At 40.1% G+C, this 17517-nt stretch overlaps 1 protein-coding gene across 1 annotated transcript in view; it reads left to right on the top strand.

Moving 5' to 3' along the window:
- The window catches only part of WAC (WW domain containing adaptor with coiled-coil), a 58788-nt gene that overhangs the window by 37131 nt on the left and 4140 nt on the right, over window positions 1–17517 (top strand). Inside the window, exons 8-11 of the mRNA XM_042472214.1 lie at window positions 4830–5075; window positions 5850–5972; window positions 7186–7334; window positions 10924–11042. Coding sequence (XP_042328148.1) covers window positions 4830–5075; window positions 5850–5972; window positions 7186–7334; window positions 10924–11042 — 637 coding nt within the window. The remainder of the gene's footprint in view (window positions 1–4829; window positions 5076–5849; window positions 5973–7185; window positions 7335–10923; window positions 11043–17517) is intronic.

The raw sequence follows: 17517 nt of genomic DNA, 5'->3' as shown, positions 1-17517 counted from the left end.
GGCCCCAACGCAGGGCCTTCCACCTGCCCATCCTCCTTGCTGCTCTCTTCTGTGGCCTGGGCACATGCGGAAGCACTGTGTGCAGCAGTGGAAGGTGCCCACGAGGGTGACAGGGAGGCCACTAGGGGCTCAAAAGGAGCTCCTATTCTGTCAGGCGCCACTTCCCCTTTCCCCATCCAGGGTGTCTGATAGAAGGGAGAGACCAGAACTAGATGGGTGGGTGGCCAGGCGGAGCACAGCAGTGCTGAGGGCAGTGTAAGGACAGATGGATAAAATTTAGATTTAGGCTTACTGGCTAGTGGTAACAGGAAGGTGGGCTCACCTAGCAGGAGAGTGGCGGCAGCCTGGAGTAGGCTGTTTGTTTAGTAGCTGGGCAGCAGCAGCAACAAAGAGCTCTCAGGCATCTCCTGCATTATGTATCCAGCTACCCACCCATCTATCAATTTGTTCACTGTCCTCAGCCAAACTATTAAATAATCAAATCCACATTAATTAAATAGCTGCCTTTTATTGTTGAATTATTTATTCTCATCTCTTCACTGAGACTCATAGATCTTATTGAAAGTGACTTGTTCAAGGCAGTACAACTAAATTTTTCTAATTTCTCAACTTTTTGGTTCCTCATTACTTGTGCCCTCTCAGATACTGTTCCAGAGAACCCTTTGACACTCAGGATTGGCTTTAGTGGGTATTGAGCCTGTGTTACATTGAGGAGCCAGGAAATCTAGTTATGCAGCATCAGTTCTGTTTTTCTATTACTGGATCCTGTAATAAGTGTCTATAGGAAGACAGTGGTGGACACTTTTGAAATCATGATATGGAGACAATACAATAAACAAGGGTCTATAGGAGGTTTGGCTGGTGTGCATGGCTTAAACACTCCTGCTCACAGCATCAGCAGTTAAATAATAGATCTTTCCCTTTATGGTTTATTATGTCGTTTGAACATGTGCTTTTTTATGACTGCATGTGTCTCCCCATGTTAAACCTTAACACATGCTGTTGACAGACAGTAGGAAATAGTTATCTCCCAAGTTTTCTTTTAAACAGTAGTAGAACATTTAAACAAGTGAAGAGATCTGTATTGTGCTGGTTCACTTAACTTTTTTACATCACAGTTTTTAATCTTTCAGTCCAGTAATGGCTCAAGGTGCAATTACCAACAGAAATGTATGTCTAAATGGTTCAAATGTTTTGACAGCCCCTTGCGTCTGTTTGTTTTTGCATAGAGGTGCAAAGTTTTGGGAGGAAGAATTCTATCAGTTTTTTTAAGTCCTGAAATTAGGAAAAAACTACAACATGCAAATGTTGGAAGAAAATGAATTAAAATTTGTTAAATAGCCTTCCCCAGCATGGTCAATGGCCAGTGGGGAATGTGGGGAGCAGACTGCGTTTGATAAAGCTGTACTTCCTTTCAGAATGATAATAAAGCTATAAAGCAGATTAAAAAAATTGAATATGTTACAAGCAGTCTCTTGGTTCTATCCAGCAGTGTCTTCCCTTAGTAGAATAGTAACATTGACAGATTGAATTCCATCTGCTCCCCTTCACCCCGTAGACCTTGAATGCCCCCAGAACTGCTCAAGGGTTGGGCATTTCCTGAATAACTTGAAACTCAGGTAAAAGTTCAGAAACAGAATATGTGGATATTTGTGGTATTGATTGAAGAGAGCTTAATGGAGTTGCCCTATTTCAGTAATAAGCGTTACTTACTGTGATACTGCAAGATATTTCTAACAAAGATGGACAGCTAACTTTTTCTATCTACAATTAACTTTCCTAAAAATAACAATGTGAATGTAACTACTATATATACAGTCATCCCTCCATATTTGCGGATTTGATTATTCACGGATTTCATTAATATGTTCTCTCTAGGACTGTCTAGGTCCTCCAGTGCAACTCTGTGGTCAACTTTAACTAAAAGTTGCACTGAAAGGCCATTTGTAGCCACTCCAGTGCCATTCTATGGTCAGTGTATGTTGCACATTGACCTCAGAGTTGCACTGGAGGACCTAGAGACTCCTAGAGAGGTGTCCTCTCAGGTAAAAACAGTGTTTTTGTTTTTGCGGTTTTTCCATATTCACGGGGGTCTTGTTCCCCTAACCCTAGCGAATATGGAGGGACAACTATATACGCAACTATAAGTCGACCGCATGTATAAGTTGAGGGCAGATTAAGTGGCCAAAATTGCGGATTTTGATATGACCCGTAGATAAGTTGAGGGTAAAGTGTAAGGATATGTAACAAAGGATATAAAGGATGAAGCAAAGAAAAACAGTGCTAAAGAACTTAACAAAATTCCAGCAAACATACCTGTGCTCACCCTAAAAGCTGGGTGGATGAAGAGGGAACTACCACTGCTATTTTCCCACCCAGGTGTTCAACAGCCAGAAATGATGCCCTGGCAAATAGTGTAGAGAGGGACAGTGCTTGTCTTAGGTTCTCCTGGGATGGACTAAGTTCTCACCTTTTGCCACTCAACTCAGAGAAGGGAATGTTTCCTCTTTTTGATAAGAATTAAATGACAGTACTTTTATTGACCCATGAATAAGTTAACCCAGGTTTTGGGGATCAATTTTTGACTAAAATTTCTAGACTTATACGTGAGTATATACAGTAATACCCTTTCCTTGTTTTGCTGATTAAGTATATTAAGAACATGGTATGCTTATTTCTGAATTTGGACTTTAAATAAAAGTTTGTATGTGGTAATGCTGAAACATGCCCACGTCATATGCGGTCGTGCTTTAGCGGCTTTCAGCATATGCTGAAGACTGGGGAGGAACGGGCGGCGCATCCCATAGGGATTAATAGGGCGCATGCCCATGGCGTGCGCCACCACACCGCCTCGTGCACGAGCCCCATTCATTTAAATGAGGCTCGAGCATAGGTGGTATTTGTTTTACGTGGGCGAGTCTGGAACGGATCCCCTGCGTAAACAAAGGGCGTGCTGTACACTTCCTAAACTTAGATAAGGAAGTTTTGTTTTATTACTACACTGTTGATAGCTTTTATTTTCAGATGTTATTGTTTATATTTTCCAAACTAGCAAAAACCTTATGTTTCAGCATTACCACATACAAACATTTATTTAAAGTCTAAATTCTGCTCCATTAATAAATGTTTTATCTTTTTAGGATGACTACAAAGAAGTTTAGCAAGATGTTTTTGTCTAAATCCAGGATCTACATTACCAGATATACTAGTGTATAGGTCAAAGGCACTAGAATTAGGGATTTTAATATGACTCATGGATAAGTTGAGTATCAAACATAGTGGCACGTAACAAAGGATGTAAAGGACAAAACAGGGAAACAATGCCAAAGAACTTAGATAATTCTGGTAGGCATAACTGTGCTCACCCTAAAGCAGTGATGGCATATCTTTTAGGGATGAGTGTCCAAACTCAAAGGCATTCAGGTACCTGGGTGGGACTTCCCCAGAGAAGCTAATTGCCAGTGGGGGGGGGGGGGGAGAAGAGGAATGAGCACCTGTTCCTCCTCTTCCCCCACTGTCCTGGGAAGGCACAGGAGGGTGGAGGAAGAGGAGGAACACGTACATGCCCTTTCCTCCTCCTGCCCTCCCCTCTCTCTGTATGCTCTCCAAAATGGCTTCTCTTGCCCTCTCTGGCACATGTGTCATAGGTTCGCCATCATTCCCCTAAAGGCTGGATAGATAGAGGGAACTACGGTGAACGGTGGTTGTGGGGGAAGCAACCAAGGGCATGTGGGACTATGAAAACGCACACATGCTTAAAAGGATGAAAAGACAAAGCAAAAAAAAGTGGTGACTACATGAGCAGTGATTATAACGTAAAGTTGAAGACTTTCATGGCTGGCATCCAAAGTTTTTTGTGGGTTTTTCGGGCTATGTGGCCATGTAGAAGAGTTTCTTCTTGATGTTTCGCCAGCATCTGTGGCATCTTTTGCAGACCTTCCCACCTTGAGGCCTGCCATTAGCAACAGAACAATACACATGCAAATCTCTCCTGCCTTTCCAGGTCACACTATATATATATATCTCCAACTGCTTTCCAGGCAAGCATTCTCTGAAGATGCCAGCCACAGATGCTGGCAAAACGTCAGGAAGAAACTCTTCTAGAACATGGCCACATAGCCTGAAAAACCCACAAAAAACTAGTGATTATAACCTTTAATTTTAATGTGACTTTGCCTGATTTTAACCCAGGAAAGCCGAAAAATATACACAGATGTTCTACTCAAATCCTCAAAAGCCTGATTCCTCTAAATGGTCCTTTGAAAGAAAGCTCCAAGGAGCTGCCACCACTGTCATTTTCCTGCTAAAAATTCAAAAGGGCTAGAAGTCACATCACGACAGAGAGAGTAGAGGGAAATTTGTTCTTTTATGTTCTCTCAGGATGGACTAAGGTCTTTCCTTTTGCCACTCTACTCAGAGAAGGGGGTGGTTCCTTTTTTCATAAAGTACTGTAGTTGCATTGACCCATGGATAAGTCAACACAGGTTGTTTGGCGTCAATTTTTGACTAAAATTTCTGGGCTTATACATGAGTATATATAGTAATTTTAAATTATTTTATTAAATATTGTTTATGTTGAATTTTAGTGTTTTGTTTTTATTATTGCTTTTTTATCTTCAGCTAAAATTGCACTCTGTGATATTTTATTAGATGCTTTGATTGGTAAGAAGGCAGTAATGGAAAGGATAAAAACAAGTTATTTTAAAATAAACATGGGAAGGAAAACAGTTTGTCACAGTGTCTTGTATTAAAATGTATTTATTATTGATAAAAGATTAGTGAATGGATTATATTAAAAAGGAGGTAGCACAAATCTTTCATTGTTTCAGAATCTGTGTCTATGGACAAGTCTGTATCCCACTCATGCACAACACCTTCCACATCGTCTGCTTCTGGGCTGAATCCAGGTTGTGCACCAACTTCATCTGCTTCTGCAGTCCCTGTTTCGCCTGTTTCACAGTCACCAATTCCTCCGCTTCTTCAGGATCCAAACCTCCTTCGACAGTTAATACCTGCCCTACAAGCCACCTTGCAGCTTAATAATTCTAGTGTAGATACATCCAAAATAAATGAAGGTAAATAAAGTGTCCTATCTGTCATATCAAAATATTACAGTGAGTGTGCGTCATACGTGGCTTCCAGCATATGCTGGAAGCCGCGCTGGAAGAAGCTGCGCCGCGCCCCGGAAGAAGCAGTAGCGCATGTCCACAAGCCCCATTATCTTTAATGAGGCTTGACCATCTGCATAATTTCCCTTACGCGAGGGGGGAGTCTGGAATAGATTCCCCACATAAGGGAAGGGACCACTGTATATTAAGTAAAGAGGCTCAGTGCCTTCTATATGGGGGCAATTTTTAAAAGATTGAATCAAGTCAGTAAATCAGCATATAAGATTGAATCTAAGTGCCAGTTTAACTAAATTGTTTTGTGTTTTGCTCACTTCCTAGTGTTATTTGCAAGCATATACTGTATAACCATTTATGAAGTGGTGTGGGAAAGTCAGCTATCCAAATGAGAAGTAGCAAATGTGTTAGTGTGCATAGGGTGTCCCCATGTGCTGATTTCCTTGGAAATGCTACCTGTCTCTTCTCTTTTCCTCCTGGTTTATTACCAGTCATGGAGAGCAACTGGCTTCCCGGGCCATTTATCTTTTATCTTCTTCCAGAGTAGAATCTATTAACAGTTAACTGCACTAAAGGTGACATAAAGGAGAGGAAGAAAGAATTGTGTTAGTGTGTTGAGTGGTTATATGGCAATATTATATTGGCTGCTAAAAAGGTGCATAGATATACAATATATTGTTGCTTCAGTTTCAGAGAATGAGATTGATAACCTTAATATATCATTAGTTCTTACAGCTGCTGTAACACAAGCTTCTCTGCAATCTATACTCCATAAAATTCTCACTGCTGGACCATCTGCTTTTAATATAACTTCCCTGATTTCTCAAGCAGCACAACTTTCCACACAAGGTATTTTGGAAGTTTCTTGTTGCAATCTAAAATTTTTTAAAGAGTCCTGTGGTGGTGGGTTGCTGATATCTGATGAGTCTGTAGTATTTATTTATATCTATTTATTTACTGGATTTATATCCCACCTTTCTCCCAAAATGAGATTCGAGGCAGCAGAATGCTTCAAGGCATTCAAGGCAAGAAGTAAATGCTTTTAGACCAACATAGCATAAACAATATCACGCCAATGAAATTGGGGTGGAATTTGTGGAATGAACTGTTCAGTAAACAAAGCCCTTGCTGTTAATTTACTGAAGCCATTTTTTTTACACTAGATACATTTTGTTAGATTAACCTACATGCGTGAGCATATGTTTGACCTTAATACTTCTATTCACTGTCCACATTCAGAGCCTGAATATATTGTAATAACACAGTTAATAGTAATGTAATTAAGACTATTTTTTTTAACCTCTGGAAAGGTAAAATAGACCATTTAGATCTCTACTTGCAGTGTGTGCTCAGGTAATTAGAATTCAGTGGAGACACCTAGAAAGTAGTCATGAGCAGAAAATCATTCTGATGGAAATTTTGTGTTTTCTGTCTCAGAAACATGTAAGGTACCATGGTTGATATATCTTGGAGTTAATTTTTTTTGAACTGCTGTCTTTATGATATGCTTGTTGCACATATATATTTGCCAATATCGTATCCACCTGGAGACCTATATTCACTTCTATCTGTTGTTCTATTCCTTGTTGAAGAGAGGACTCAAACCACCTGTTCTGTTGCATGTACAACTTGACTGTTCAGGTTTTTTAATATATCTCGAACTGTTTGTTAGTGCTAAACCTCAATTTTACTCATGTAGCAATACCATTTTGATACTGCTGTCAGTCACTGTGAGACCCAAGTATATATCTGCTTATACGGATTCTACTCATACAGATAGTTATCTTGTATATAGGGTCAGATTTACATTGTGCCAAGTGAAACATTTTAATCATTGCAGCTGAGTAGATGTTATTTAGTTGGTTAGTTAAAGACACTCCATGGCAGTTAAAGTTTTTATCCCTCAGCTTTCACAGACAATATTGGTACTGTAAAATATTTTTTTCTATTTTGCTGATGCTATGTATGCTGTCTCTTCATTCCTTTCAGACTTCCTTTCATAAAAGTGTTTTATGTAGATTTAGGTAGATTCATTAAAAAACTATAATGGTTTTATTCACAGCTCAGCCATCTAATCAGTCCCCAATGTCTTTAACATCGGATGCTTCATCACCAAGGTCATATGTATCTCCAAGGATAAGCACGCCTCAGACTAACACAGTTCCTCTGAAACCTTTGATAAATACACCCCCTGTATCATCACAGCCAAAGGTAAGTTTTTAATTCGTTTTGATGATAGTCACAACACTATATTTCTATTGAATGTTAACATACTGTATATACTCGTGTATAAGTCTAGAAATTTTAGTAAAAATATTGACCCAAAAATCCTAGGTCGACTTATCCATGGGTCAAATGTAAATATTAGACTTTACAAGAGATCATGTGTTGATTTGGAAGTAATTCATCTTAGATCCCAAGCTGCTTAGTTTGTTCCCAAGCTGAGAAAAAGAGAGACAGAGAAGATCCTTGTAGTCTTGAATGAAGCTAGATATCTTGTTTATTTGCATATTCATGGACATTCATCACTGCACATGTACCTCAGTGCCCATTTGTAATTCAAAGCCTTGTCTTGGGGGTCTTGGGTATTCACCAAGGTGATGATTCCCCTCGTGGCTCACCTGAGATTTCAGGGCACCTGTATCTTCCCATACCTAATTGATACCCTCCTAAAATCTCACACACTTTCAGGGGCTCAACAAGTCTTGACAGTTACACTGACAGTGCTCCAGAACCACACCTTTGTGTTAGATGAACAAAAGCGTAATCTTGTTCCAGTCCAGAGGCTAGTCTGTTTAGGTGCCCTCATAGACAGAGGAAAAGGGTGCATTGCTTCCTCTCCAGAGAGAATAGAAAAGATCATAAAGGAAGTTGTCCTTTTTTGAAAAAGATGTCAGAAGACTTTATGGCACTGACACATTTTCTAGGCCTGATGGTTTTTTGATGATCTTTAACTCACACCATTGCAGTGGCTCCTCTGACCCTTTTAGATATTCATAGCAGCACTTCATCACATTAAAGTTTATCTAACTGTGGAGGTTTGGAGGCTCCTCCTCAGGTAGACAGACACTCTCAGCCTCTCCCTTGGAGTCCCCCTCCAAGACAAATACCAGCCTCCTGAGTTGGGGGCTCATTTCAAAGGCCTCTCAGCTCAGAGGTTTGAACTCAAGCAGATGAGACACACAGCATAATAATAATAATAATAATAATAATAATAATAATAATAATAATAATAATAATAATAATTATTATTATTATTAACCCGCCTCTCCCTGTGTTGGATCAAGGTGGGTAACAGCATATAAAAGAGAAAACAGTAAAATCAGTTGCTAGAGTTTCATGTCATCAGGTTGGCTTTCTTTCACTTTCAGCAAGACTTCAAAGGGTGGCATGTACTTGTACACATGGAGAAGATAGCAAAATCTTACCTGTCAAGACAGGGTGGTGGTTGTTCCCCCTCCCTTTACACTGAATATCACCAAATCCTTTCCTGGGTACAGAGAAGTGTCTAGCTTCCAGGCATAGTTCTTCTGTCAGGATATATGAGTCCACTTGGAAAGCTTTTCTCAGATGGACTTGGAGGAATTCAATTTCTCTTTGCATTGCAGGAGTGAAGGAGGTCCTAGATTTCTTACAAGTGGATCTTAACCTAGGACTCAATCCCAGCACCTTACGATGGCAAATTGCAGCCATAGCCTACACTTTATCAACCAACCAGAACCATCCTTCCTCTGATGACCCACATGTAAAGAGGCTTTTAAGAGGAGCTTTGTTCCTTAGCCCTTCAATCATCTTGGGATCTCTACAAGTTGTTAGAAACCCCTTCCAGATTGTTGTTAGAACCCTTAAAGACTGCTCCACTTCCAGTCCTGTCCATCAAGATGGTTTTCCTTGTAGCAGTCATATCAGCAAGAAGGGTCTCAGAATTGGCAGCCTTTTCAATGGACCCCTCCTACTGTAAATTTGATTCTTATTCAGTCTCTCTGGCTTGATAGTTAAGGTAAATTGCACCTTTTCACCATATGCAGCCGGTAGAGTTACCCTCCTTCTGGCCTCACCCAGTTTTCCCTCTAGAAAGGTAATGGCCCAGCCTGGATGTTAGGATGGCCCTGAAGCTGAACATCAGATGTACTAGGTCCTTTAGGAAAATTGAATCATTGTCTCTTTTTTGCCTACTTCCTTGGGCAAGAAAGTTACCTCATCTACTCTAACTCAGTGGTTCAAGGTTTGTATCTTCTTAGCCTATGAATACTTTGACCTCTTTAAACCTCAAAATGTGACTAGCTAGCAGGTCAGCCCCCACCTCGGGTGCATTCTCAACTTATGCCTCCTTGGAGGACATTCCCCAACATGTTCCTGATGATGATGAACCAAGAGGAAGCCTTCCCCCGAAGATCTTAAAACTTGGGCAGGTTCATATAGGGAAGTACAGTCTTTCTCACCTCTCCAAGGATCCTGCCCATATTCCTAGGCTGTAGAAATTGAAATATATCCAATAACACAGGATAAGTAAGAGGCAAGATTAAATCCAACTGGATCTGTATTGATCACAGCATCCAAGTTGGAGTCAAATCGAGTTATTTTATCTGCAAAGTGTCATGCAGATTCTTCACGTTGAGCTTCTAGGTGGTCTGTCTGCTGCTCTTGTGGAGCTGAGCACGAAAGATGCCTGACCACTCAAGACAGCTCTGCCAGGTGACACTGCAAATGCAATTGTATCTTAAAAGGCTTTCTTTGCTGCCCTCATCACCATGGCTTAGGTTTTCCAGTGGGCTCTAGCCAGTGTTTGGTTGGACTCACTCTTGAGTTTTCCACCATTGGTATTCTAGTCTCTGACCCATTTATTTCACCACCAGCTCCTTAGTAAATGAGGGAGCACACTTGGCTCTACTTAATGGGAGAGGATCGTGTCCATTGTTCTGGCCACTTGTCGAGAAATCAGCAAAGGCTTTAACAGGATTTTAGTAATTTATGGGGGAAAAGCAGTGGCTTTAATTTTAATTTTTGGTGTTTTTTTTACTGAGATTAGTTTGATTATGTAAAAATGGGTAAGATGCAATCCTACAGCTGGTATTTGCTCACCCGAAGGGCTGTATAAAGTGATATAAATGCTGTTCTCAAGGGAGAGAGATCTACTACGGGGCTCCACAGTGCACCACCCAAGTTCCTCTCCCCTAGTACATCTACAAATGGCTACATGCCTGACAGGCAGAGGGGCCAAAATAGGGCATTTTGGATGTGTTTGAATAATCTGCATGATTATAAAATCTGTAATTCTGCCACTTCAAATAAAGGGTCCCGAACTGCCAATTCTGGTTCTGACATAGTAATTTTCCTTTTATTAGAGTCACCAGGAGGATTTTTAACTTTGACTTCTGGAGGGAAATAAGATAGGAGATGGTCATGGTTCCACTACAAAATCTTACCACCATCAGTATGAAAGGCTGGTTGTGTGATTGTGTGAGCCAGTAGTCTTCATTCAGATTTTAGTCGTGAACTCAGTGGGTAATCTGGCCTCTTTTCAGCCTGGTAGCACTGACCTGCTTTACAGCATTGTTGGAAGCATTTCTTTTATTTATAGAAATTAGTGATGGAATGTGTGCTGGGTTAACGTTTGTACAACATGTTAATTATAGTCAAAGTGCTGCATACATGCTTTGGATTCCTGTATTATTACTTTCTTCTTTTTCTGGTATCATATGTGAGAAGTACAAGAAATATCCCAGTTTTGATCCTAATTGATAAGGACATTAGTTTATCTTGAGTAATACAATAATCTATTCAAATTTTGAAATTTTAGGTTACTACTTCAGGTGTTAAGCAAGGACCAGTTTCACAGTCAGCATCTCAGCAGCCAGTAATTGCTGACAAACAGCAAGGTCATGAACCTGCTTCTCCTCGAAGTCTTCAGCGTTCTGGGTAAGTGTTAAATTGCTTTTGAGTTTTGATTGCACTGTACAATGCTAGCAAATGTTGATATTTTTTTTAGTGACTCAATTTGAATTGCATGCTCTTTCATCTACAAATAGATCTAACCTAGGATTTTTCCTTTCAAAGTGGCAAGTGCATTGCAGTCTCATGATTTGATCTAGGGTCAGAGTGGGATTTTTCCTTTCTTCCCTCTGTCCTTCAGCCCTCTACTTGTATCTCCTAGAAATCTGCTTCTATATGTGATGTGTATGGAGTGTGGTGGAAGGAAGAGAGTAATACATTATGTGGCTATTAGAGCTAGTTGGCTCTTACATTTGAATTTAATGAGTTGACATCTGCTCATTCTGGAATTTTGCAATTTTAATAATTAAATGAGGTACAGAATAGATAAAAAAAATTCTCCTTTCAAACTTTTGTTACCAGTGTCTAGATTTGAAATGTAATCTTGTGACTCTTTTATACAGTCGTCCCTCCTGATTTGCGGTCATGCTGTTTGTGTCCCTCAGTCTTTCACAGATGGCAAACTGGGAGGGACATAATGGTGTGCGCATATTGTAATCAATGGGGTCCAATATTGGTGATTTTCCCAATTCACAAGGGGGTCTGGAATGGATCCCCCGCGAATTGGAAGGGATGTATGTATATGGTTTATGAATTCAGTGCAACCTATTGAGCCTAAAATGCCTCAGAAGTGCTGGTAAACATAAAGCTGAATCATTATGTACAATTAAGACATGGTATTGTGACACACTTTGTAAAATTCCTTACATTGTTCTGAAAGCTGTATGTTAACATTTGCAATGATCAGATTGAATGTGCGGTTTTACAAATGCTGTTTCAGAAATATGCCTGATGCTGTTTAAGATGAAATTTAAGAGCAGCTTCCTTGATTGTGAAATCATTCTAAATTTTGAATGGAAGGATATCTGTATTTATGATGTTTATCACACTATGCTCTTAAAGAGCTACTATTCCAGTGTGACTCCTCTAGCAGCCTCCTGTTGCATGCTGGGATTGGCAGTTTTAAGGAGCTGAACTTCTCTGCCTGAGAATTCTAAATACCCCTCCTTAAAACTGCCAATCCCAGCATGCAACAGGAGGCAGCTAGAGGAGTCACACTGGAATAGTACCTCTTTAAGAGCTCGTCTGATAAACACCTTTGTTAAGACCTGTTCTTCAAGCTTGACATATGATTTGGGTTGGCATGGTTCTGGATTATTCTTCAGGTACCATGGATCTTAAATATTGATCAGCATTTTGTCAAACATTACATGTTATTTCTTACAACTTTTTAGAAGTACCATATATACTCGACTATAAGTCGAAACATTTATGCCCCAAAATCATGGGTAGACTTATGTACGGGGCAATGAGTTAATGCTAATAAATTTCTTGAAAGAAAAAGTGCCCACCTTTCTCTGTAGCCTTGTAATGGATTCCTGTTTGAAGCCTCGGCACACACTCCTCCTCTCTCCCTCTGTGTGTGCGTCTATTTCCCTCTCAGCTAACAAAGTGCTGCTGAGGAAAGGAACACACAGAAAGTATGCCCTGGCTTGTACCCCATTTTGCCTGGAAGTCCTGGGGGAGAAAAGCAGAGTTGCTAGTTGTTGGCATGAAAATTAACCTTCAAGTGAAACAAAGATGATGCTAAAATTGAAATCGAAATTCTTCTTAGCCTGGCTAGTCAAAACTAAGACACTGTACTGTCCTTAGAATTATTTGTTCTTCTTCGTACTCTGTGACTCACACAAATGGGTTGTTTTACACCTACTCAGTGCATCATTTGGAAGCTTCTACAGAATTACCTGAGCTTTTTGCTGGTAGCCCTGCCCACCTCCAGCAGCCCTATATTGGGACTTTCCCACTGAAATCGTCAGTTCCTTTTTGTCCACCTTTTTAGCATCGATAGGAACCAGATTCTTCAATCTATTTCTCGTCAGGTCTTCTTCATCCCATTTGTCCTGCGGATATTATCTGTTAGTATGGTGGTGGTTGTTACATCAGTGTTCAAGGCCACAGTCACCCTCAGGGCTATTGTCTCTTGCAGGCATCTTTTAAGAAGTGCATATCCTGTAGTGCTGAGATCCCAGAATAGTATGGACGCTTGAAGTGTCTCCCCTACCTTGATGAAGCTCATGTGGTTGCCTCTTGTGCCCATTGTACAATATGTATGCCTCAAGCAAGAGTGAATAGAGTTGCTTTTGAAAGCCTCCTTGTATGAACAGGCCCCAAGATTGCAGGTGCCACTTAGTTGCCCCTCCACATTGATTATTATGGCATCTTCAGAGAGAGCTTCTAAGTCCACTTCTGCTGTAGTACCTATGGCTGTCTCCTCCATATGCATCGCTGTTGCCATCTCATCACCTGTGATGTAAAGCCTTATTAAAATGTAATTCCAAGAAGGTGTTGTCTTTGTATTGTGGGTGTGGGTGTATATATATATATGTGTGTATTTAAAAAGGTACATTTTGTATGCAAATGATAAATAAAGAAGAGTATTTTAAGTATTTTTCAATAAATCTTAATACTTCATGTTTTTGTGCAAATTGTTCAGCATAGAACACGGTTTCTTTAACGTGCAGTTTCGCAGTGCATAGTTAGGAATATATGTTGTTATTACAGCATATACTTGACTGTAAATTGAGAAATTTTAGTCTAAAAGTTACAGTATATACTTGTGTATATGTCAAAAAAATGTAGGTCAAAAATTAACCCCAACAACAGTCAACTTATACATGGGTCAATATGATAGGAAGAAGGGCGAGCCTTCATTCTCCTTGAGCCTCTTCCCAGCCAAGCTGCCTCCACAGGGAAAGCCCAGCTGTAGAGACGCTGAGAAGGGTGCCAGGCTGCCTCCTGAAGTCTGACTCTTGACTTATTCACAGGTCATACCAATATCCATAATTTTGGGCCCAAAAGCTGACCTCGACTTACAGATGAGGTCAACTTATAGTCAAGTATATATGATGATCTTAAAAACTTGGGTTGACTTATCCATGGGTCATTGCTGGAATAGGAGTCAAGGGCAGCCTGTTCAGATGGGAAGGGGGGCGGGAGGAAGGGAGGAAGCCAAGACTGCTGAAAAGGCCTTAGAGCTTCCCTTTACACATGTCAAGCCAGAAGGTGTTTTCTGATTTGCTTTTGGATGTTTCATTCCCTCAGGTCCCTCCCTCACAGCCCACCATGGGGCAATCGCTCAGGATGTTAAAGAAGCAACTTATACAGTGCATTTCTTAACCCAGTGTTAAAAATTTCCTTTACATCCTCTTGTTTCATGCCCCTAAGTTTTAAACTCGACTTATCTATGGGTCATAGCCAATTCCTTAGTTTTGAGCCCAAAATCTATCCTTGATTTACTCATGAGATTGACTTATGCTCAAGTATATACAGTTGTTGCCACATCCAAACATGGAAGGTTTTTTGTTTCTGAGGCCTGTTCCAGACCGCCAAAATAAAGCTGCTTTGGGTCTCTTTGGAGGTATGCTGTTTAAATGATGCATGCATCCTAAGAATCCGGAAGCTGCACCAAAGCTGCACTCCAGTGCTTAGGAATGGAGTGTGGCTTTGGCACGACCTCTGGACTCTTAGGACCCTTGCATCATTTAAATAGCATACCTCCAAAGAGACCCGAAGCAGCTTTATTTTGGCAGTCAGTAACAGGCCTTAATTTTGTAGTGAATTTTACGAGGATGATTACAAAGGAAGGGGGAAGTACATATTATTATCAAGGTTACCCTGCACTGCTACAGCATCAAGCAAAACGCATGTCAGTTCTGGAATTGACCACTACAGTAGTCATGTGAATTTGGTGTGTTCTAAAATCTGCTGTTGTTTGCTCCGTCCTGCTGTTTTTGTCCACTTTCTTTCTTGCTGTGTGCCTTAGAGTCATTCCTGACCTGTGGCGACTCCAAGGTCTATCACAGGGGTTTCTTGACAAGAGTTGTTCAGAGGGGCTTTTCTTTGCCTTTCTCTGAATCTGAGAGAGTTGGACTTGCCCAGTGGATTTCAATGACTGAGCGAGGATTTGAACCCTTGCTTCCAGAGTTGTAGTCCAATGCTCAAACCACAGTGCTGGCTCTTTGTTTATTACTGTGATTGAGTTATGATAATTAGTGGCTTAATAATACCTGGTTTAGTAAGTCCTAGTTTGCACAAGCTTTATGTATTGTACCCTCAAATCCAAGCCCTTACCTCCTCTTAAAAAAACTCTTCTCTACAGTAGGTAGTTTCTTATACTGTATTGTTTCCATCCATTATCCTCAAAGGAAGCAATCACTTCCCTTTGGCTGAACAGTATGTTATGTGTTGGTGGTTTGTGTGTACAGCGTAAAAACTAAGAGAACTTGGAGGACAGAGAGTAGATACTGAACCCTTTTCCACACAATTTCTTCTTGCCACAATATACCAATGAATGAATAATGCAAATAGACCCTTTTCTCTTAGTTGCAATTATTCCCTGTCTGTATTTTATTGAAAAATCATAGAATCGTAGAGTTGGAAGAGACCGCAAGGGCCATCCAGTCCAACCACCTGCAATGCAGGAAATCTAAATCAAAGCATCCCCGACAGATGGCCATAAGAGACTCTTACTGAGGGTATCTCTGCTGATGGTGCTCTGATTGTAGCTTAATTTTGGAATTTGGGTTAAATGCAAGGATATGCAAAAAATACTTTTGATAGAGTGAGTCCTTGATATCCACGGGGGCTTGGTTCCAGGATTCCCTCATGGATCCAAAACCCTGTGAACACACAAGTTCCATTATATACAATAGCATAGTAAAATGATGTCCATTATGTAAAATGACAAAATCAAGATTTGCTTTTTGGAAGGGAGGGCATTTTCCAGCTGTGGGTAGGTTTTTATATATTTAAATCAAGGTAGGCAGCTCAGACTATTTTCAGTTTATGTCATTTTTATATGCCTTCATTTGTATGCTGATTTTATCTAATTTCTGCAAAATTGGGTGAGTTTTAAAACAATGCACCAAAATCATATTTATCTTCACATTTTATGGCAAGACATGAAAGTTTGTACATTTTAAAAACAAGGAACAGCGTTGTAAAATTTAGAGATTTGCTGAATCAGGATTGCAAATGAGATTTTAAAAATGCCTGGACGTCACATTTTAAAAAAGGGCTTGTTCAGCAGCCATTAACCATAGTTTTCCAATTTGATCCTCCACATTTGCAGCCTTGACTTTTGTGGGTTTGTTTATTTGCGTAATATGTCCTCTCTAGGAATCTCTCCAGTACAACTCTGCCAGAAGTTGACCATAGAGTTGTGCTGGAGAACCTAGAAGTTCCTAGAGAAAGCACTTGTCTAGGCATTTGTAGGTCCTCCAGCCTGATTCTGTGATCAACCTCTGGCAGGTGTTGACTATAGTGCTGCAGAAGAGGACCTGGAGATTCCTAGAGAGGTGTTCTTTTAGGTAAAGAGAATAGTGGTTTTTTTATTTGTGGTTTTTCACCCCTAACCCCAGAGAATGTGAAGTGACCACTGTACAGTCGGCCCTCTGTTTTCACAGGGGATCCTTTCCGGGACCCCCCCCCCCCCCCCCGGACATGTGAAAACAAACTCACAGATGAATGGGGACATGTGCCTGCGTGCAGCTGTGCGCCTTGGGCGTGCACCCCATTTTAACCCGTTTGCCTCTTGCGAGTAATCAAGGGTTGGGGATCTGAAGTCCACGAAAACGGAGGGACAACTGTAATTAGATATTCTGTTAGCTATTCGAGGCTTCTGGATTGTTAATTCATGGAAAGAGACTATGTGTGGATGCAGTACTGCTTGGCTTATTAAACCAGGATTTAACTGTCTATCTGAACAAAACCAATGAATGTTTTCCCATCTGATTCAGTGTTATTTACTTTTGTTTGTTCTTACATACTTGTTTCTTTGTTAACTTGCATTGTGAATTGTCATGATATTTGAGAGCTTGTTGATTGAGCTGCTCTCAGTTTTGTACTGTTAAGTATGTGCCCAATCTTTGCATCAAATGGTACACAAGGTAGAATTGTACCATTTGTTATTTCTTGAGTGGAATACTCACTTTCAAGACAATTTTTATTTGACATAGGTGTCTGTGGATTGCAGCATCTGTTGAAGTAGGTTACAGTGCATGAAAATTTAACAACAAATAAAGTTTATTAGTCTTTAAAGTGATAACAAGGCTTCATTTATTTTTAAGTACTACTTATATAGCTGTACCCAGAGTTTGAAGTGATGTTTAATTTGCCTTAGTCTTTGACAGCTTACCCACTTTTTACATCAGAAGAACTACCAACTATGTTCTGTGCAAGGGAATAGCTTCCATACATCTTAAAACAGGATATACCACAGCAGTATGGATTCTTTACTCTACGTATACAGGCATTGCCGATATTTCGACGCCTGTTTTTTTATTACTGTATATATTATTATTATTATTATTATTATTATTATTATTATTATTATTATTATTAT

Source organism: Sceloporus undulatus, chromosome 6, assembly GCF_019175285.1.
Source record: "Sceloporus undulatus isolate JIND9_A2432 ecotype Alabama chromosome 6, SceUnd_v1.1, whole genome shotgun sequence".
NCBI lineage: Eukaryota > Metazoa > Chordata > Lepidosauria > Squamata > Phrynosomatidae > Sceloporus > Sceloporus undulatus.
Note: the sequence above shows the minus strand (reverse complement) of the source record. Positions and strands in the feature narration are given on the sequence as shown.